General features: G+C 39.4%; 1 protein-coding gene across 1 annotated transcript in view; it reads right to left on the bottom strand.

Moving 5' to 3' along the window:
• LOC131990292 (multiple epidermal growth factor-like domains protein 11) overlaps window positions 1–23791 on the bottom strand; it is a 210004-nt gene that overhangs the window by 53179 nt on the left and 133034 nt on the right. Inside the window, exons 8-11 of the mRNA XM_059355636.1 lie at window positions 23248–23368; window positions 19149–19285; window positions 11576–11788; window positions 10129–10303 (exon numbers count right to left, since the gene is read on the bottom strand). Of these exons, the coding sequence (XP_059211619.1) occupies window positions 10129–10303; window positions 11576–11788; window positions 19149–19285; window positions 23248–23368 (646 nt within the window). The remainder of the gene's footprint in view (window positions 1–10128; window positions 10304–11575; window positions 11789–19148; window positions 19286–23247; window positions 23369–23791) is intronic.

The raw sequence follows: 23791 nt of genomic DNA on the forward strand, positions 1-23791 counted from the left end.
CCCCACCTCTAGTACTGTAGGTCCAGTCGTTTTTAGACATCTTGGTGTGGAAAAGTTACACATTATATCTTTAAGCTGACATCAAGTCCCAAACAACAAACACTGCAGAAGTCTGTCTGAGTGTAGGGCTACAACTAACGATTATTTTCATTATCGATTAATCTGTCGATTATTTAAACGATTAATCCATTAGCTATTCGGTCAATAAAATGTTGAAAAATATTAATCAGTGTTTCCCAAACCACAAGATGACGTCCTCAAATCTCTTGTTTTGTCCACAAACCAAAGAGATATTCAGTTTATTGTCATAAAGGAACAAAGAAACCAGAAATATTCATTTAAGAAGCTGAAATCAGAGAACTTGGACTTATTGTCTTTAAAAAAACTGCTCAAACCAATTATTCGATGATCAAAATAGTTGACTATCAATTTAATAATTGATTATTGTTCGATTAATCGAATAATTGTTGCAGCTCTATCTGAGTGTCACAAACAACAACGACTCTTTGTATGATCAGAGTCAGAATGGGATTAAAAAGTCGAACGATCTCCATCATCATGTGTGCAGAGTTTCGTCTCTCTGTGACGTATATTCACAGTATCTGCCAACAGACGGCTGCCAGCGTGTCAGAGTGGATCTGAGGTCAGTGGGACACGCCCGGTTAACGAGGACATCAGGTCAGACACCAGGCCCAGCAGAGCTCGGACACTATTTTATTTAATATCCTCAGCATTAGAGCTGAAATCAAACACAGAAGAGTTGTATAGCTAATAAATGAATTTAATGGAGTTATCTGGAAGCACTGCACATAAAACAGACAAGACTTATCACTGAAAGCTTTCTGTCTTGTAAAGTTTTTGGAGAAAAACTGAATTCACAGAGAACTGATAAAGGAAAATGATTGACAGCATCAGATAAGGAGTTTTACTCTCATAAGTCTTATCAGGAGAGACAATATTAGATAACAATCATCTGCGGAGGTTCTTCCATGACTAAAACGTTTTTTTTTGGGATATAAAAATATTCAGACTGAATCAAACATGTGGTGAACTCTATCCTGCTCCCATCAGCTCGTCCTGCTGCTGCCGGACGTGTGAAGTGTGTCCGACTTTCATGTAGAAGAGTTCACGTCCCGTCACAGATCTGCCGTCTCAATGTTTTCTTTACTTTTATTAACCCATTTAAGGCGGGAAAGCATAACTGCATTTCTACCATTAAAACCGGGAGCGCTGTTGTGTTATTCTACCATTAAGGCCGGGAAAGCGGATACGTCGTTTTGTAGTATTTGTAGTTTTTTCTACCTCGGGAGTGTCGCAATGCAACATGGGACTTTTCCAGAACTTTGAAATCATGGAGGAAGACGACTATAGAAAAAGACTATAAAAAAGACTATAAAAAAGCACCGGCGATTTTATTGCTGATCCGGAATTTGAACCCTCGGGACCAACTGACCGGGATTTATGGATGAGGAATATGTTTTTAGACGACATATTTTCACCGAAGAACAGACAGATTTGTGGCCATCTGGAAATAATAGCAATAATAATACTAATTGATTGTGATGATGATATAAGAAATCATGAATGTTTATGTCTTATATTACTTTATGCGTCGTTGAGTACCCTGAAAAGGGCAATATAGATTAAATGTATTATTATAATGATTATTATTATTTATTTATTTATTTATTATTACAGTAGGCTAATGAGAACTATGTCTATTACTTCCAATGGTCATATCATGTTTGCATCTTGCTAATGGGCACATATTAGTATTATGCATAGGATTTTATTCAGTCAAATGTAACATTTGCTTGAGTTTGTTGATTTTAAAAAAAACTTTTATTGAAGGTTTGGACAAATGAACTCAACTTCTCATGAAAGCCACATATAGGCATAAACTCTCAAATAATTTTTTAATTTCATTTCTATCTGCAACAGAGGCTGAAAAATCTTCTGTTCAATTTCCAGAAAAACTTCAGGTTTTAGGGGGTTCTTTCAGAATCGCCCAGAGGTTTTCCAGGCATTTTTTCCAGACGTTTTAGGCCTTTATGGGTTAAACCACAATTTTACTCTAGTAGTAGTTTATTTTCCTAACTTTAGGTGAGAGAAGAGAGAATTCTCACAGACAAACAAACTCTTGTCAAGTAACTCGAAGGTGTTCATTGGCCTACAGAGTCAAGAAATGCCACACCTTAAAGTTTGCGTATGTTACAGGCTACAAAATAATATTTGAAAACATGCGAAAAGACTTAAAACAATATCAAGATCTCCATCCTAAACGACAGAACAGACCTTTTGACAGCACCACCCATAGACTCCTATGAGTGTTTGGCAGCTCACGGTACAGAGCAGAGCGTGTCTAAAAATATCACACACGTCATTATCAGTGGTGGGATGTAACTAAGTACATTTACTAAAGTACTGTACTTAAGTACAATTTTGAGGTACTTGTACTTTACTTGTGTATTTCCATTTTAGGTAACTTCATACTTCTACTCCACTACCTTTAGCCTCCAGCTTTAGTTGCTTAAGTTACTTTTTAGGTCGAGATTTAACATGAAAAACTTGATACATTTCAAGTGATGACACATTAAATTTAACCTTATAACAGTATATTAAGTAGTTAAATTGGGCCCTACTTTTAGAAGATTTAAATGTTGCTTATATAAATGCATCAATACAAATAATCTATCTGAGTGGGAACATTCTGCATAACGAGTACTCTTAGTTTTTATACTTTAAGTACATTTTGATGCTGATACTTTTGTACTTTTACTTCAGTAAGTTTTGATGCAGGATTTTTACTGTGGTGGAGTAAGGGATCTGAATACTTTTTCCACCACTGGTCATACGTACACTTACGGTTCATGGTTGTAAAAAAGCAGCAGTTTCTGTGAATTTATGCTAAAAAACCACTGAGCTAGTTTTAGGGCAGAAACCTTCCTGGCTAGACTCTAAAAGACAGTTTAAACAGGAAATAAATGATGTAAATATTTACTTTTGTTTTCACACAGGACTTGAACCCTGTTCTCCTGGTGAAAGCCCTCTGTTTGTTGATATAATGATAACAACAAAAATAGCTCATAAGAATTTAATTTAGGAGCTGATATCTAGACATTTTCTATGTTTTTTTTAATAATAACCTCTTAAATTAAACTCTTATCAGCTATTTTTGTTGTTATGATTATATTTGTCCAAACAAATTTACCTTTAGTTGTACCAGACATTAAAATGAACAGGAAATTACAGAAAACAATGGTGGTCTAATATTTTTTTTTCCATGACTGTATATATCACTGAATTTTGGGGTTATACCTAACATTGAACAGTTTTTCTCCATTTCTGTGTTCAGGATTTTGACTAGAGCTTCTTGATTATAACTCCGCCAAACACTATATATAACTTTAACCTGTGTCAGCGGCCATAGCGACAGAAGATTACAGTGTCGGATGTAGTATCCTACACATGGGTATGACTGTGGTCATTATTAGCAAACTGCAATTGAATGTGTGCCCTGTGTCTTTGTTTTCCTCTTTTATTATGCAGATTGGGGTTTGCCATAGCCGCGTTCTGATTGGTGGAAAGGTTCCATGCCTGGGCCGGGATTGGCTGCAGCCGGAACCACCTAGTATAAAACGGAGCCAAGATGGCGGCCGTCGCTGGCAGCAGGCATTTCCTCATCCTCGTCTCCCAACCCGTCACACTTTTGTGTGGTTTAACTTGTGGTTATTTGGATATACTTCCCTTGTTTGAGTAGTAAGGGTGGGCTACCAGGTTTTGTTTCTGGTTTTCTCCAGTTTAAGCACTAATAGAGCGGTTTATAAACCTAAAAATAATCCGTTATTGTCTCGTCGTGGTGTCGAGGACCTCAGTGCTGATGACACAGAGAGCAGATCTCTGACTGCAGAACTCCCGAACAGAAACACAACATTTATTCTCTGTAGTTTGTTTGTTTGAACATTTAGAGTGTGTCAGGGTTAGACAGCAGCAGGAAGTCAGAAAGAAGTTATAACAGATATAAGATCATAGCAGAGAATTCTGCTATTCTACATTTTTCCCCACTTGACGATTTTTTTTCTCACTCAAATTTGGCTGGGAGTTAAATAACACATTTTTCTGTGTGTATATTTTTGCTTTACACGGACTTTAAGTTCAACGTTTTGACCTTCATCAGGTAGAAGTTGGTCATGTTTTTTGGACATTTTTCTGCGATGCATCTGTGTGTATGAATGTGAAGGTGATCACTGGCCTATAAATTCAAAGGTTGCCTAACTTTGACCATGTGCATCTGTGTTGTATTTCAGAGATTTAATGTTTTCAGCTAACAGAAAAGATTATATATTTTTTCTTTTGGTTCCAGCTGATAGCTCCCTAAATAGCAGCTTACTTTACTTCATGAACCTCAGAGTCGGTATGGAAGTTTAAATTTCAAACAAATAAAAAGAAAAGGTTTAGTTAGTCTGACTAAACTTGTTCTCTCACTGACTTCCTCAAACACTTCCATGCTTCCCCTGGCAACCTGGTGTTTAAATTTCAGGCCAAAGTGTGCAGAAAGGGTTCAAACCGTCAGCAAGGGCCCTCGAGCACTTGACGGTTTGACAGCAGGACGGCACTGAACGCTTTCAGACTCAGAGTCTGCAGATGGAGATTTGGCCTGTTTACCAGCGTGCACTCTTTATATTTTCTTGCATTTGTTGGTGCATCAGTTGAATTGTGCACTTCTCCCTCATAAAAACTCCAATAAAACTTTAAACAATCATAATCCAGAGGCACACAAAGTAACTCAGTTTCTGGATTTTTTATGAAATTATCTGATTTAGAGACAAGAAATAAATTGTTTGTAGCAAAACTTATGTGTAATTCTTTGATTTTCCTGAAACCTACAGAGCCGTTCGTCACAGTGAGACACCTCAGTGGTGATTTCAAACCTTGGCTCAGAGTTGCGCTTGTACGGATATCGATCCAATCTGTCCAAAATGGTGACAATACAACATAGAAATTCTGTTTAAAGCCTGTATCTCGTCCACACAGTCACACACACACACACACAGAGCAGCAAACTGTGAGTTACCGGCGCAGCATAAATTCCCTTTAAATCAATAACCCTCCGCTGAGAGCAACATCTATCCAAATTCAGCTGCTATAAAGCAAACGGACATTCATCTGCAGCGCTTGTCCTGCTTTCATCTGCTGAAAGTCCCTGATGTTCTCGCTCCAATTATCAAAGTCCCTGTCATCTCTCTGCTCCTGGTGTCTCATCTCAGCTCGCCGTTCCGTCACTGTGAGATCAGTCGACGCCCCAGGAAGCCCGACCAGCCACAACACACACACACACACACACACACACACACACACACACACACGTTACTTTTATGTATAACACACTTTCCTGAATCTATCCAAAATAATAATTTGAAGTTGCCTCCACTAAAGTTTTAACCTTTAATCCTGGTTCTGTTTTCACAGCTGCAGTCGGCAGTTTTTTTTTAAATTTCTTTTGCGTCATTGAGTGAAAAGATCCATAAAAACCTTTCAGCATATTTTACTTCAAGTGGTCCGACAGGAAGCTTCTGCTCCTCCTTTTGTCTCTCTTTCAGGCTTTGGAACATCGATCCTGTGGCGGGGGACTTTATCCAATCACAGGCCGTTTCAGAGAGAGAGAGCGTTACGATTGGCTGTTCTACAAAAACAGACTCAGACGCACGTGAAAGTCTGATTCAATGTAAAAAAATCCTGCAGAAAAAGTTGCTTTTCCAGCATTAACAACAACTGCCTGTACGCAAAGCAACGCCCCCAAAAGAAGGGAAGACAGACTTCACAGAAAGAGTCTAAAAGAAAGCTGGGCAATGCACCAGAACGGGACGTTATTACATAATTAAATGGATGTTTATCTGCACATATCATCTTATAAGTAAAAGTGAGTAGAGGTCTACTCTACCCTCGAATGAGTTGTTATCAGCCTTTTGTATAGCCGCTTGTTGTTTCATTACATTTCACTTTCAGTTTGGTTCCTACAAAGATACTGTTTGCTACGAAATACTTCTCTGAGAGCCACTGTTGGCCAAAAAGGAGAAAAAATATCGAAATGGAGCCACTAAACCTTATTTTGAGAATGAAGATAAAACATCATACTAAGTCTAAATTAGCCTCCCATCATTACTAACAGGTCATAATGAGCATTTATTAATATGATTTTGTTATTATGCAGCGAGGATCCATATGCACATGAGGCTGGACACCAAAGAAATATCTCAGGAGATGTTTGGAATTGAAAGGCGAGCGAGGGAAACTCAAAAGATTTGAAGTTGGCAAAATTTTTGAGGTTAAGGCTTTCGTGAGCTATGATGCACATTTATCCGACAAACCTTTTTCTAAATTTCTGTATATAAGCTACACAAGTGCCCTTGAGCCAGGCACCTAACCCCCCACAAACAGCTCCACGGGTGCAGAAATGTGCTGCCCACTGCTCCTATGCACGGTGTGTTCACTGGTGTATAAAAAAAGAATGGATTAAATGCAAAGGTTAAATTTCCCCATTTTGGGACTAATAAAGTAAGCTTAATAACCGTTTCAGTTCACAGAGCAGGTTAAGTGTGAAAAAAGAAAGTTTAAAAAGAGAAATAAATACATGCAAATTCACAAAGTGAAGTGGTTATGACATTAATACCGGTCAAACAAACAAGTCAATAATGTAAAATGTGACGCACTGAATCTAAGTGAAGTCAGATGAAATGATGCGTCGTTCTGGAGGCTGGAACCAACAACCTGTTTTAATTTAGTGGACTGACTCATGACGTTAGTGTTTCTAAAATCCAAGGGACTGCTGTCAGCCTGACCTTGTGCTCTAAAATGCATTATGATGTAACCACACCTCCACAGGAACCCTCCTCATTCCACTTTGCTCTCCTGTCATGTCTCCTGTCCTCTCTGCAATATTTTATCAATTAAAGGCTGAATGCTGCATAAAGGTCATGACTAAAAAGATAAAATAACCCAAACTAATTTCTATGTCAGTCAAGGTGAAATTGTGTATATAAGTATTATATGGAATCATTAGTATTAGCTTAATGTGCTAAAAGTAAAATAATCATAGAGAAGTAAAAGGTTCCCTGTGAGTTTTTCCTCTTCTATCTGATGTTCCAGTTCTTGCTGTAGATGTTTGAGCTCATTTTATCTTCTATGTATCCTGTTGGGTAGTTTAACACGACGGTGTTTTAGGGCAGAGCATTAAAGAAAGAAAAAAAAAAACGGATCTGTGGGAGGGGGGTAATATTTCAAGAAAAAACTCGCAAATGTGGCAAATCTGTGAGAAAAAAGCCCATACTGTTGCACCTCTTCAATAACGTGTCCGTGTAGGTTCCCCTGTTTTCCGGGCGGCGTCTGTGGTGTGTAACACTATCCTCCGACTTTTTTTCTCATAAATCTACTACTTTATTCTTGCAAATTTGCCACTTTAAATCCCTTAAATCTGCAACTTTTTTCACATAGATTTGCCACTTTAATCTCCTAAATTTGCGACTTTTTCCGCAAAATATTACCCCCCTTCCCGGATCTGTATTATTATTATTTTTTCATACTTGGCCCTAAAACGCCGTCTTAGTTTAATCTGCACTGATGCATCATGTTCTCATCATGTGTTTGTACTGTGGCCGTCCTGTCAGAAACACGCCTCTCTAAAAAGTCAGACTGTTTCCAGCTTTGTGACGAGGACTTTTCCATCTGATCCAAGAGGTTTTTAAATAGTTTATTTAGCTGAAGAAGGAGGAGAATAATCTCAACACGTAAAGGAACACTTCTCCTTCAGTTTATCACAAACACTCAACGTTAGAGCCTCCAAATCTGAAGAGTCGTGGTTTTCAACCTCCTCCTCCTCAGATGATGTTACACAAGTGGACACAAGTGTAAATGAAAAAGCCGAACAAAATGACTTCAGTGTTTGTCTCACAATAACAGCTAAACATGTCCACATGCTGAACACACTCCAACACACACACACACTGCCCTGACACCAACACACTCTCCGCCTCCTTTAGGTTGACCTATATCATGGGGTTTGCACCTGCAGTAGCCTTTCTCCATTACAGGCAGTGTTCTGTTACTCTCTGACTAAACCTGCAGAGTCAACAGCTCCTGATAAATTAACCTCAGCATGTTATAGAGCATGTCCAGCACCTGCTGCTGCACCGCCTCCACATACTTTCCTCACATGTCGGCTGGAGAGAACCGACGTAACAACAGAGACACAAAACTTCTGCATGAAGGCAGTTTCAATGTATTTAATTTACAAAGACAGTAATTTAGCTGCAAGTTGTTGTTTTAGTGGATGATGGGACATTTTGTTACAAAAAACAATATTTTTGTTGCTTAAGCTTATGTATTCAGTCATTCAATGGTATACTAAAAATCAATGTGAAAAAAATTACTTCTCACTGTTCTCAGGTCAAATATTTATATGCGATTAAAATGCGATTAATTTCGATTAATTGATTACAACGCCTCTAATTAATTAGATTAATTTTTTTAATCGAGTACTGGCCCTAATTATTACCAATATGTGCAGATATGCCAAATTTGATGTGAAATCGGAGTCATCATGTTTTGTGTTACAGAGATATTTACTGAAATAAGCATGCCAACACAGCAACTGTAGTGTCCAGAAGAAGCAGACATTATCTGTACAGCAGTTAGCAGCTTTGGTTAACAACTTAAACTAAAATGAAGACTGACTCAGCACTTCAGAAAGGCAATTTTTTTTTAGTCTCTGGAGCATTTACATTGTTCCAGTTTGCTCATCAAAGCACACAGAGAACAACAGCCAGCAGAGTGGAAGCAGAAGTGAGGCTCAGAGCATGAACTTCTGTACATAGTCTTTCTCACTGACACCTGCTCTCTCAACAACCTGAGGAATATCAGACTGTTGATTACCACCACACAGCATTACGGTATTATCAGAGAGAGGCTGCATGAAAACATTCCAACTCTGTTTAGCCATGGCTAGCAGGCCGTTTTGCACCCGCCTGTGCCTCCTCTCTGCATTGGTCTCCGTGCAGTCCTTTGAGTGAGTCTAATCTGTGCCAGGATGGAGCTAGGCTCTCTGGGGACCTGTCTCTTTAAAACAGAACCTCAGTTCAGGACCTAATATACAATTCTGAAGAAATTGCAGGTTTTGTTATGCTCCTAACTGTAGCGTTACACAATCTGGGACAGTCGCTGCATCATGTAATCCTTACACAAGGTGACCGAGCTTCTCTCTCATCTGTCCTGTTAATGCATGTTACTGACTCTGTTTCCTCCCTGGAGTCTTTGTGTTGTCTCATCTTGCAGATTTTCATCACCGCCGTCATCATTATGAGTCATATTCCTATTATGAGTGCTGCTATTACTACCAGTAATACCACTGTTTCATTCTATTATACTCGCTGCAACTATTACTGCTATTATCAGTCATAGACATCATTATACTGTTAGTTAGAGCTGTTACTGTTGTTGCTGTTCATCTCTCCCTCCTCCCTCTCATATTATATCTGCTGTAATTTCATTTTGTTGATCCGTCTGTGTGTGATGGGAGGGCTCTCTCCTCTGTTCCCTCGGGTTTCTTCCATGTTTTTCACCCGTTGAAGTTATATTTAATTTGATTTTAGTATTTTTTCTTTATCAGATATGAAGGTCAAAGGACAGAGGATTTAATGTGCTGTTGATAATTGTGAATTTAACTGAATTGCTGCCCTGTTTTTTTGGGGCTTGTGTCAGGAATTAAACATATTTTGCCCCTTTGAGAGATGCAATGCAGGTTTACAGGTGTGGTGGAGACAGAATACTATATTATACTATATATTTGTATGATGTTTTAATGACGTAAACAGCATTATAGCTGCAGATGAACTAAGTGTTATTTAGTAGTTTAGTAGAATAATTCGACCTCCTATTCAACTCAAAGAAACTCTTAAAACCTAAAGACGGGCAGCTGGTGAAACAGTTTCTTGTGACCACTTAGTAGAAAACTATTTGATTTAATTGCTCTTTATCTTTACATGCATTAACACCGAGTATTAAAAAACAATCTAATGAACCAGCTGCAGCTGCTGGTGTTTATCTTTAGTGCAAATGTAAATATGAGTCACTTACTATAAAGCCCGGAGCGCACACACACGCTCCGTTGATGCCGTCACAGTCGGCTCCGTTGGCACAGGCGCACAGCTCCCTGCAGCCCTCGCCGTAGTAACCTGCGGGACAGGTCTCGTTGCAGTAAAGCCCCGCCCACCCAGCTGCACAGGTGCACTCTCCGGACAGAGGATGGCAGCTGAGAGGGCAAGAGAAAAGTCGGTCAGTGTACACAGAAACGTGCATATTTTAACCTGTAGAATGATGAAGTTGCACAAGAATTAGACCTTCTATTGAAGAAACTTTAAAGACAGGAATTATCGTTGAAATTTGAGCTTTCTAAAGCACACACACTCACTCACTCACTCACACACACACACACACACACACACACACACACACACACACACACACACACACATTCACACACACACACACACACACACACACACACACACACACATTCACACACACACACACACACACACACACACACTGCCTCCCCACATGCTTGTTTCTGTCATGTCATTTTCAACCAAGTGTTCCCACAGGACACATTTAGATTTTTGTTTCGTGGTGGATCAGTTTTTCACAGGAAACTTTTTACTCTTGTTTTAACTCTCTGAACCCCACCATGTATGCTTTCTTTAAAGGTTGCCAAAAATACATCATTTATTGTAGAGACAAACTGTCAAAACAGGCATTATCTTTAGAGTTTGAACTTTCCAACAGTCCTTGAACAGATCATAATTTTATGTATGTTTCTATTCGAAAAAGTGACCAAAACAAAGCTTAAAATGTTGATATTAGTGTCAGAATCTGTTCATTCTACATGTATCATTTAAAATAAAGTGTTTTCACTAACCAGATCCTGTTAAAAACATTAAATTCTGCTCCTCAGAGACACTGAGAAGACATGATTGATTCTGCTGAGACCAACGGTCACGTGACAAATATTCACTGAAAATCTGTTTACACAGAGCAGAGAGGAGAGGACAGGAGAGGCTGTTTACACAGAGCAGAGAGGAGAGGACAGGAGAGGCTGTTTACACAGAGTAGAGAGGAGAGGACAGGAGAGGTTGTTTACACAGAGCAGAGAGGAGAGGACAGGAGAGGCTGTTTACACAGAGCAGAGAGGAGAGGACAGGAGAGGCTGTTTACACGGAGCAGAGAGGAGAGGACAGGAGAGGCTGGAAACATGACAATACTTCAATATGTACAAAATGTGGAGACACATGATTGAGGTCATTATAACTGTGTTATTCTGCAGTGAAAAATGAGGTCAGTAAGTTTTATGAGTAAAACATAAAAAGAGCAAAAAAACAGTTTGTTAGGGTTCAGAGGGTTTAAATGAAATATTTTCTTTTATTCTGTTATTATGCTGAGATTTCCGATGAAAAGCCTGATGAGTTCACGACTGAGCAGATAAAACTGTACACAAAACACTTGACATTGACCAGCGGTGGAGTACCTGAGTGTGTTGGCAGCTTTGCAGGGGCAGTATTTGTCACAGATGAGTCCGTAGAGGCCAGCGGGGCAGAAGCGGTCCTGGCAGCTGGGGCCCTTAAAGCCCTCATTGCACAGACAGGCTCCGTTGATGTGGTAGCATTTGGCTCCGTTCTGACAGTCACACTTGTGGGCACACTGCGGCCCGTAGGTTCCCACCGGGCATTCATCCTGGCACCTAAACAAGAATGGGAAGAGGAGTGCACGTATAACATATTGTTAGTCTAAATCTGAATGTTTCTGGTCTCTAGTGCTGAATGATACAATACAATACAGTACAAATGTGTTCATAAAGCGCATTTAAAAACAACAGCGTTGACAACAATAAGCATTGAAATACAAAATACAGAATACAGACAGTTAACACAGATTTAAAGACAAGAATTCGGAGCACAAAGCAACTCTCTAACAGACAGAGACTGAGAAAGCCAGGGAGAACAGATGGGTTTTTAAAAGAGGCAGTGTAGGGGCCAGTCTGATCTGTAAGGGAGCTCATTACAGAGTTTGGGGGCCACAACAGCAAAGGCTCGGTCACCTCTCTGCTTTAGTCTGGTTTTCGGGACAGTCAGGAGCAATCTGCCCGCAGGAAACACAGGGGTGCAGAAGACTAGACAGGTAAGAGGGGGCCAACCCAGTAAGAGCCTTGAAGTGAATAATAAAATCTTAAAATTAATCCTAAATGATACAGGGAGCCAGTGTAGGGACTTTAAGATCGGGGAAATGTGGTCTCGCTTACATGCTCCAGTTAGTAGTTGAGCAGCTGCATTTTAGACTAACTGGAGTCGAGATATGTAAGAATGAGAGACACCAACAAGTATAATTACAATGACAATAATCCAATCTAGTGGATACAAATGCATGGACAATGATCAAACGTGTCTCTTAAAAGGACACAGCATTAAAAATAAGAGGAATAATTGCAGGTGCAGTGTGTTAAACCTCCTCTCTAAAAGTTCCTGTGATCATAGGCAAGTTAGCATGTTAGCTCCCTGGAGTCTCTCCACTCAAACTCAGTGAGGATTCTAAGTGTTGGTGGTTAGAAGCTGAAATAAGGTCTGTGGTTAACACGAGCTGAAGAGATGTTCTTGTTTTGTTGTACAACATAAAATAAGTTAATAAATCCCCCCACTGGTAGATTTTGAAGTTTTTAGGTGTCCTTAAAAAGGCGTCTGCTAACAAGAGGCTAAATGAGACTACAGTGGCTGTCGGGGACGTTAAACGTCTTCACGACAGACACTGACATAATTCTCTCACTAGTTGCTTCACAGCCTCTAGTACTGTTTTTCAGAGGTCTTGCAAAACTCTTGTTAATTGTATATGATGTTAATAATATTATTACATTAGCTTTTAACTTCTGTCAGCTGCATTCACGCTTCAAACATCACAAAAGTGTTGTTCGTCTGTGAAGATTATCCTGCTAAACCAAACGTGTCAGCATCAGAAACTTTTATTTTCTGCAAAGATCCAAAATCCCAGAGGAGGCTTCTCAATAGACCCCATGGTGATGCTAACTTCTGGGTTGGCCTACAAAAATACATAATCTTCTTTGCTCTCTATTTACCTGCAAGAATCAGAAACTGTTATTCTGCTCTTGTGATATTTTGACTTCTGCAGGATATTTTATTTCATTCAACTCTGGTGAAAAAGACTAAAATCTCTTAGTTTTTGTGTGCTATAAAAACTGGGGTAGACTTTTTTGTGCGTCATAGAGATAAAATTGCATACTAACCTTTCTGAATATTGTAGTTTTGAGTTTTCAGCCTGTGATGAAACTTTGTCCAGTCACAGATCATTGAAGAGATTGAATAGTGTTCCTATTGGCTGTGATGTGCATGCACGTCCCTCTAGACAGTGAAAGCCTCATTTAATGGTAGAAAATCATGGAAAAAAACAACAAGTGTAGTTTGCTAACAGTTGAATCTAGCTGGCTGCAGCTTTTTCAAGTTCATTTCTATGAAAATGAAATCACAGCCTCTCATCTTAGAGGGCTTTACTTAAGTTCTTTAAGAAAACTGCATATGGCAGCTTTAAGTAGGGGTCCTTGGCGATGTGTATGTGCAGCTGCATTTTTCTTCTGCAAAGATTCACCTTGTATAACAACTAATAAGCATTTCTGTGAACTGCAGGTAGGTCCTATCAGAATAATAGCAAAAGTGTAGTTAATATGCATGTTTGAAAAGGTCACAGTGAACCAAAAAGGGCGCCAGGTCTCTGAGCCGTAGCAACACATGTAATTATGTTGAGTAGTCTTTTGCTTTTTTTTTTGTTGTAGTTTTTGGGTCAAGTACAACTAAGTGCAACTTGTGATTTTTTAAAATATCAGTTTATGTGCTTGATGTACTTCAATTTGACTATGAACTAAAAATCTGGCCAAATCTGACAAATGGCACCTTGAATAGTTGCTCCATCATTGTCATTTTGGATAAAAACTAAATGATAGAAGAAAAACTTGCATGTAATCAATGCAATTTGACATCTTGCTACAACATTTACTCCAGTTGTTCTCTGTGCAGTGCCCTCTGTTGGTGACGCATCCTTAATTACAATGTTTCTACTCAAAACCAATGCCACTGCAGCTGGTGTGTGCAAGATAATACCAGGGTCTCAAGAATCCTGAACAGAACTAGAGCTAATTTGGTCGAAATTAGTATTTAGGATCCAAACCAGAAGGGATTTTTCTAGAAAATGACCCTGTAGGTGTTTTTTTTGCCTTTTTTCACATGCTAATATGGCTTTCTTCACTGGGTCTATCTGAAACATACATAATCTTTATGCTTTTATACTCTAGAGAGACCTTCTCACTCATCACTCACATCCTCTTTGGTTATCTAAGCGTAATATGAAGCCTTTCAGCTGAGGGAAATATATGTGATGAGAAAAGTTTGTATGAAATCCTTTAGAATAAACAAGGTCAGCAGGTGGAGCGGTGGTACAGTAACACAGGGTCGTTGCTACGGTGTGGGTGAGCACTGGAGAAAAGCGCTAATTAAATATAAAATGTATTATGTTTTCATCTTATTTTTTAATTATAAAGTTAACTTTAGTTTTTCACTTGTTTTAGATTATATATTTTTTTTTTTCACGTTAAGCACTCGATGCATATATGTTTCCTATCGTAATTCACTTTGAGCTTCATTTATGTTCATGAAATGTGCAAAGGAAAAGTATTTTTAATTAATTTAAGTGAGTGATAATACAGCACACTTTGTTCCATGTGAACGTCAGTGCCCCGAAAGCATGCATGTAGAAAAATACTGAAATATTTGACAAATAATAACTAAAAGTATATTTTTGGAAGTTCAGAATGTGTAAATATGTCCTGAATATTCAAACTTTGAGCACACACAGTGAAGTGCATGACTCTTTTCAATGCAGAACTGCCTTAAACCTGCATTCTTCCTAATGTCCGGCAGGGGGCGACTGTACTGGCTGCAGAAAGAAGTCAGTTTGTATGTAAGTCAATAGAGAAATTATCCTACTTCTCACTTGATTTCTCACTTCAGTATATATTCTCATAATAAGTTTATGGTCTCAATCTTTAGTTTCATGTCTTCTTCAATACAGCATAATGTTAATTTAGTAAATGGCTAATGCAGTGCCTGTAGGAAGTTTGTATTTGCACACCATCCAGTACATACACATTGAACATTGATATTCGCTGGAAACTATTTGAATATTATTGGAAAATCGAACCTTGTAGCGCACTTTAAAACTCCTAAAGATAGGTAGGGTAAATAGACTTTCAGATGAGATGAGTCAGGGTGGAAATCCAGAGAGAATTGTGTTACTGACCAGGTGTAGGCCTATCACACAATGGGGCGGAGCTCCCCTAAAAGGGGGCGGGGACAGTGCAATGCCACAACACGTCCTATGTAAATAATGATATTTTGAAAAATGCACACCTTCGTGCCATGCGCAAGACACATACGAAATCTGAGATCAGTCTGACTGGTCAGAACGGTCAGTGAGATATGAACTAGACACACATCCACACAGAATATGTTCAGAATATGTAAAATGTCCTGAATATTCCTTTATACACACATTTACAGTTCATGCAGAGATCAACGATCCTCCTGCTGCTGCCAAACAATAAAACCTGAGTGGTATTATCCCACGCTGGCAGCCAACACTTTATTCTGCTCACAGATGACACGTGCTGCACCATCACGGACACTCGCACCATTATAAGGTCAGCGGGCTACAACATTACACTGAGACCCTGAGTGGTCTTTATAATGAGCACCTCCGAACACACACAGACGAACTGAATAGGAAATTGTTTAACTTAAAGCCTAAGTTGGAGCTCGGCATCATTCTCAACACGTCTGCGAGTTGAAACCATTAAGAAATAGACAAATCACTCAATTAAAATGGCTCAGTGAGGATTTCTGTTTGGTGTCACGTTTAAATCATGCTGACTTCCTCAGGACTCTTATCTCGGTTAATTCCATTAGAACGTGGACGGGCCGGAGGAGAACTCAATCTAGGAATTATTCCATGTAGGCTAATTTACCTGTCTGGGGCCTAAATGAATGGAGGTAATTTGGCTCAATTGAGAGTCAAGATGTAGAGAGAAGGAAGGACGAGGAGGAGGAGGAGAGAGTAAAGAGAGGAGAGAGGAGGAGGAGAGAGAGGGGGGGAGGAGGACAGAGCTGACCAGTGTGGAGGAGGAGAGAGGAGGAGGAGGAGAAGAGAGAGGAGGAGGAGAAGGAGAAGGGCAGAGATGACCAGAGAGGGAGGAGGAGGATGAGGAGGGCAGAGAGGAGGAGGAGTAGGAAGAAGAGGAGGAGGAGGAGGAGAGAGGAGTAGGAGAAAGAGGAGGAGGAGGAGAGAGAAGGAGGAGGAGGAGCAGGAGAGAGGAGGAGGAGAAGGAGAAGGGCAGAGATGACCAGAGAGGGAGGAGGAGGATGAGGAGGGCAGAGAGGAGGAGGAGTAGGAGGAGGAGGAGGAGAGAGGAGGAGAGAGGAGTAGGAGAAAGAGGAGGAGATAGAAGGAGGAGGAGGAGCAGGAGAGGAGAGGAGGAGGGTTGAGCTGACTAGAGAGGAGGAGGAAGAGGTGGTGGAGGAGGAGGAGGGCAGAGAGAAGGAGAAGGGCAGAGAGGAGGAGGAGGAGGGCAGAGCTGACCAGAGAAGAGGAAGAGGAGGAAGAGAGAGGACGATAGAGGAAGAGGAGGAGAAGAGAGAGGAGGAGGAGGAGAAGGAGAAGGGCAGAGATGACCAGAGAGGGAGGAGGAGGATGAGGAGGGCAGAGAGGAGGAGGAGGAGGAGGAAGAGGAGGAGGAGGAGGAGGAGGAGGAGGAGGAGGAGGAGGAGAGAGGAGGAAGAGTAGGAGAAAGAGGAGGAGGAGGAGAGAGAAGGAGGAGGAGGAGCAGGAGAGGAGAGGAGGAGGGCAGAGCTGACTAGAGAGGAGGAGGAAGAGGTGGTGGAGGAGGAGGAGGGCAGAGAGGAGGAGGAGGGCAGAGCTGACCAGAGAAGTGGAGGAGGAGGAGAAGGAGGAGGAGAAGGAGAAGGAGAAGGAGAAGGAGAAGGAGAAGGAGAAGGAGGAGGAGGAGGAGGTGGGGCTGCAGAAAAGTCAGAGGAAACCTAAGGAAAACAGTTCCAAATGGTTCCTGGTTAAAATCTAAAATCAAAAGAACATTAAGAACATAAAGTCTTCATTTTCAGTAAGAAAAATGTATCTACAGTCAGTTGTCAAAATCTGTTTCTCACTTTGAGCACACACAGTGAAGTGCATGACTCTTTTCAATGCTGAACCACCTTAAACCTGCATTCTTCCTAATGTCCAGCAGGGGGCGACTGTACTGGCTGCAGAAAGCGGTATGACTGTATGAAAATCAATAGAGAAATTATCCTACTTCTCACTTGATTTGTGACCTCAGTAAACTTTCTCATAATGAGTTTATGGTCTCAATCTTTAATCTTCAAGTCTTCTTCAACACAGCATAATGTTTGTTTAGTACATTATGGTCCATTTAGAGTCAAATACATGATAAAGCTGGGGAAGGGTTTAGGGCGGGGCTACAGTATGATACTACCACAGATCAGTGTGTGATTTTCATTCATTCATTCATTCATTCATTCATTCATTCATTCATTCATTCTCCTTAATCTCTTATCCACACTCGGGTTGCAGGGGACTGACATTGGGCAAGAGGCGGGGTATCACAGAGCTGACACATATAGACAGACAATCAGAGTGTTTTTTCTCATCAGAATTAACTGGAATATTTTCGTTCAGTGCTCAGTTGGACTGAAAGACACACTCAGTGTCTTCAGGTCAACAAGGACTGAATTAGAAATAAGAAACTTTTAACAACACAAATGTTTTAGACTTTAGTGCTCAGTACAATAAACTTCAGATGAGTAATTAGCAGAGAACGCTTTGGTCCTGTGTTTCGCAGGCTCACTTTATAAGTGATTTAAATAGATGGAACAAATTAGAGTGTGTTGTGAACAATGAGGTTGAATGAGCAGAATTTGCTATTTTGTCTTTAGAAATGAAAAAAAGAAGGAATGAAATGTTGTATTTTGTAAAAACAAACACATTAATGTGTTTTTTTGTCTCTTTAATGTATTGGAAACACTTTTATCCATCCATGCAAAAAGTATTTTAAAAGGATAATTATAATGTTTGCATTTATTGTGGTTTGTATATATATTTATCTTGTGTTGTTGCATCAGTAACTGATAACTGCAAGTCAGTGGAAGTGATTTGAAAATAAAATATTGTATATTGAGGAAGAGTAGCAGTTAGAATACAAATGTCACAATTTGACGCCAAAATGATTCCAAGTACATTATGTGAATATATTTATATATTTAAATATCAGATACTACCATCGAGCCTGCAGGTCAGACGTGCTGATAACATTTAAATGCTCTCAAACTTTATCTTTAACACATACATGACTTTTCCCCCTCTGTATTTACTCTTTATTATTTATCATATTTGTCCTTCTCCCTGCTGAATTCTAGTCACATTTTCAGCTACAACAAGTTAATTTCCCTGCAGGCTCCACCAAGGTTATAATAGTTTTGGATTGTTCAGTTGTTTTAGTTTTAATTTTGTTGTGATTTTTTTGTTTTCAAATTCAGTTAGTTTTAATGAGTTTTTAGAGTGAATTTGCTAATTCATTTGGAAAAAGCTTAGTTTTAGTTTAGTTTTCATTAGTTTTATTCTTAGTTTTAGTTTTCTGTAATGTGGTATTTGTTGGGTGCCAGATTAAAAAAAGTCACAATAAATGTTTCCTTTATTTCCTTTGTCTGATCCATCTCAACCCCAATAAGTTTATTAAGTCATAAAACCAGATAGATGAAATAGATTTCATATCAACCAAAAAGGTTTACGTATGGAAAAAGTTGACAAAGATGAAAATGAAGGACATTTTCACGATAATTTTAGTTAGTTTTGTAACCACAAAATACAGTTTCAGTTAGTTTCTTAGTATGTTTCTTCAATTCAAATTTTCGCTATTTCGTTAGTTTTCGTTAACTATAATAACCTTGGGCTCCAGTACAGTTTCTCTCTCAGCGTACCTCTCTCCGATGTATCCAGCGGTGCACTGACACTGACCGCTGATGTGGTCGCACAGGCCGCCGTTACGACATGTACACTCCTGAGAGCAGTTGATGCCGAAGGAGCCGAAGGAGCACGGCTGAGCACAGACCGGACCCTGAGAAGAGAGACACATGATGACATGCAATGTTTATGAAGGCATTACTCTGTTGATACCGTACACTCAATAAATATATAAAAAATACAGCAGCAGTGATATCTGTATCAGTGTTTCCCACAGGATTTTATGAGAGTCTGGAGGGAGGGGTACCGAACCATCTAGGGGGGTCCAGGGGCATGCTCACCCAGAGATTTTTTTTCCCGTAAAAGCCCAAATTTAGTAGCCTGGCTAACACCAGACTAATCACAAATGAGATTAGTCTGGAAACCAGCCGTTCATTTCTCCGTAGATGAGGCGTGGTTTACGATCCTTCGGAGCCGTTTATTGGGCGCTACGAATGTCTATCAAAAGCGTCTGTAGGTAGCTCTTAGCCAATCGTATCAGTTAAACCAGATGACATATGTAGAGCGATAGAAATTGATGTTTGTTATGTGTGTGTCTGTGAAAGAGTGTTGCTTGCTGCTTTGCTTCTCCAGTTCTCCCTTTCTGCAAGATTATTTATTTTCACGCTTTATTCCCCCCTTATGTCATTCAGCCACACACATCCACTGATTTTATGGGCAATAAACAAGCTGCTGCGGGTCTCTCGGCGGCTCAGCTGTCCCCCGGCTCGTAGCGAGATCACCGGCGTTACGGTAGCGGGGCTATTAGCAGCGCTAGTAGCGGGGCTATTAGTGGGGCTATTATCGCTGCTAATAACCCCGCTACCGTAACGCCGGTGATCTCGCTACGAGCCGGGGGACAGCGGAGCCGCCGTGGTGAAACAAGAGTGTAAAGTCAAACGTTGTTCTTTTAAAATCAACTTTCGCTCTAAACTATTTAAAACGCCATCTACAGCTAAAGAGAGTTTCGCGTCTGCTGCAGCCACGTTGGATCCGTAAGAAAACTACAAAACTACAAGCTTCCGTCTGCCGAGTAGTACGCATCATCGTCTTGCCGTCCCTCCCCGTTCTGTGATTGGATCCCTAAAACAGGGCTAAGAGCGTGCAAGGCAGTATGGGTATACCCAGGCTACACATATACACTGATCTTACTGATTGCCTTTTTTAAGAATTACTTTAAAGGAGAATAAGGGTTCTATATATTTTATTTAAGGCATCTTAATTTGACAGTCTTCTTGTTAATTCTGAGGTCGACACTGTGCTCTTATTTTGAAAGCTGCATTATAGCGAGAGGGATTTATTAAAAAAAGTAAGTCATAGTTTAGTGTGATTAAAACAACTTTAAAAGCTAATGTTAGCTTGCGGCTAACGAACGGCATAATGCAGCAGTGTGTTTGGACCTCTGGCGGCTCCGATAGACTCTAGGTAATTAATGGGAAACCCTATGTATGTTTATGGAAGATGATTTGGGCCAGGTAGGAGAAAAAAATAATGAGAGGAGGGATTTATTTTGTCATTATGCAGTTTGAGACAAAAGTTGAAATGTCGAGAATAAAGTTAGCATTTTTGTGTTAGTAAAGTTGTAAAGATGTTTATAGATTGGTTGCTTCCGTGTCAATAAGTCTTCAGAGGAACTTTGTTTTCTTTCCCAACAGTTAGGTAGACTGCAAGCTTCATCCATCAGCATAAAATGAGCAATAACCACAATAATTAAGGTGTAGTTGAACTAAAATCCCCAGACACATAATGAGATATTCTTGGCTGATAGGGTCATCCATTTGGCCTTCATCTGGACAACCTGCTGCCGGAGGCTTTCACTCACTTTCGAACGGCTCACAATCTTGCAAAGTCGGTGAAAACTGGATGGTTAGGCTGCCAGTTAAAGAGAAAATTAGCACCAGATGCAAGATTAACACCAATAACTAGGAGCTATTAAGGAGCTATCTGAAAGTGTTCTCAAATTTCTGTTCTTTTTCAAATATCTCATTTAATGTTTATACTGTGCTTCAGAATATATGTAACTCATGAAAAATGCTTAAAATTTGCTCTTTTACTCCTGTTTGGATAATTTCAAATAGGACTACACAGTGACTTGGCATTTAGAATATTGTAAATTGCTCTCTAATTTTGATCTTCAGTGTATATTTGACGTTTTGAGGATAATCAGGATGTAGCTTGCAGTCTGCTTTCCCAACTCAAAAGTGACTTTATTCTTGTCATTTCAACTTTTTTCTTGAAGTGCATAATGAATTTGTTTTTTCCTCCTCTCATTATTTTTTCTCCTACCTGGCCATAATCCTCTTCCGTAGTATGCCAGTGGAAAGCTTTTAAGAAAAACCTGCTAATTACCTTATTTTCGATACTTAAACACACACAGATGTGGACTAGAGTCTTTGTGACTTGGACTTGAGTCGACTCAAGTTGATGCTTTGATGACTTCCAAATCAACTTGAGAGAAAATAAACGACTTGAGACTCGACTTAGACTTGGAGGTTAAAGACTTGACTTGATGACTCGAATGACTCTTTGGTGTTGATTTCATGTTTTGGGTTTAAATATTACATCTAAAATTAATAATGTTAATCGTGGTTAATGATGTGTCTGTAACGTTATCTGTTACTACAACATGAAATACTAAAAATAGCCTTTTGGAAAAAGTATGTGCCAAAGCAAACGGAAAAAAATCAGTAATTACTTTATTTGGTTTATTATGTTTTTTTTAGGCTCTGAATAAACTCAATAGCAGGAAACTGTAACTGTAACTCGAGCTGAATGAATGGATCAACATGCTTTGATAAAGGCAGCAATAGTTGTTCGGAATTATACTTCCTTTTTGTGTGAGGAATGTGTTTTTCTATAAAACTCTAAAACTAAATTGTCTGAAACTTTTTAAAATAGACAAAACTTGACTGAACAACTTTTCAGTGCCAGCTTTTGACTCTAAATTAAATTTTCAATTCCACACAAAGGTTTAATTATCATGGTGAACTGCAGCGACCTGCAGGACGGAAATCCAAAAATAAGAAAGGAAGGAAACATTAGAAAGCAGCTTTTAGTGGCTGTTAAAAGCTCTGATAAAGGCCCACAGCACAGAGGCTTAGGCTTTTTTTCTATAAAGGCTTTTTAATATTGCCTTGCTCACGAATATGTTTTTATTATATTTTGAAATGCCCATTGCTTTTCCTGTTTTCTTCCACATTTTCTAAGAGCACCAAACACATTTTATTCATTTACCACTTTTACATTGTTTGCCTGTTTGTGACCCTTTCTCAATAAGGCAAACTTTCTGTCAAATATAATACATCATGTTTAGCTACAGAGTGAGCAGGTGACTGAACTGCTTCCCACATTACAAGACTAAATATTTGAGTCCCATGATGAGACTTAGGTCCATTAATGAGGCTTTTCCAGCCATGTGTGAACTAAACTTTGATATGAAAACACATTTTTTTATTATAAAAACTGTAATATGAAATATCAGCTCCAAACACAAACATGGTGCTGTCAGATTTGGGCTTAAAACTTCTGCATTAGTTGAACTCTGATATACAGTCATGGAAAAAATTATTATACCACCCTTGTTTTCTCTAATATCTTGTTCATGTTAATGGCTGGTACAACTAAAGGTACATTTGTTAGGACAAATACACTGATAACAACTAAAATAGCTGATAAGAGTTGAAATAAAGAGCTAATATCTAAACATTTTCTATGGTTTTATTGATCATGATTAGAAAAGAAAAGAAAAGAAAAGAAAAAAGAATATAATAGAATAAAATAGAAAAGAATGCCTTTATTGTCACTATACACATGTACAATGAGATTTGGTTATTATCAAGAAAACCATGGAAAATGTCTAGATATCAGCTCTTAAATTAAACTCTTATGAGCTATTTTTGTTGTTATCATTATATTTGTCCAATAAAATGTCCCTTTAGTTGTACCAGGCATTAAAATGAACAAGAAATTAAAGAAAACATTGGTCTTATAATTTTTTACATGACCGTAAATGCACATCAGTTAGTGTTGTTGTTGTTGTTGTTGTTGTTGTTGTTGTTGGTGTGTAGCAGGTCGTACCACCCAGCCGGCGGGGCAGGAGCACGCTCCGGTCACATGATGACACGTTCCTCCGTTCTGACAGGGACATCGCTGCTCACACAGAGAGCCGTGCTTCCCCGGAGGACACGGCTCCTCACAGCTGCAGGACACACAGAGACACACAGAGACACACACAGAGACACACAGAGACACACAGAGGGAGATGGTAACAGTTAGGATGGAGGTTCTGTGTGATGACTGAAGCATGTAGTGGTAACGTTTGTCTGCTAATTCATAATAATCTGCAGAGGGACTACAGATGAAAATTAGCTTGTTAGTTAACTCTGTAAAATTTACACCGAGGTGCAGTGGTGGAAGAAGTATTCAGATCCCTTACTGCAGTAAAAGTACTAATACCACACTGTGAAAAGACTCCACTACAGTAAAAGTCCTGCATTCAAAATTTACTGAAGTATTCTGTTGTGTTTTTTCCCTACAAACTTATTTTGTAGAAAGATTTTTTGTATAATTCTCTCTGTTACCTGCAGGGCGCCATTATGCCCTTCCTAGGTGTAAAACAAAT

The sequence above is a fragment of the Centropristis striata genome, chromosome 2 (assembly GCF_030273125.1).
Source record: "Centropristis striata isolate RG_2023a ecotype Rhode Island chromosome 2, C.striata_1.0, whole genome shotgun sequence".
Taxonomy (NCBI): domain Eukaryota; kingdom Metazoa; phylum Chordata; class Actinopteri; order Perciformes; family Serranidae; genus Centropristis; species Centropristis striata.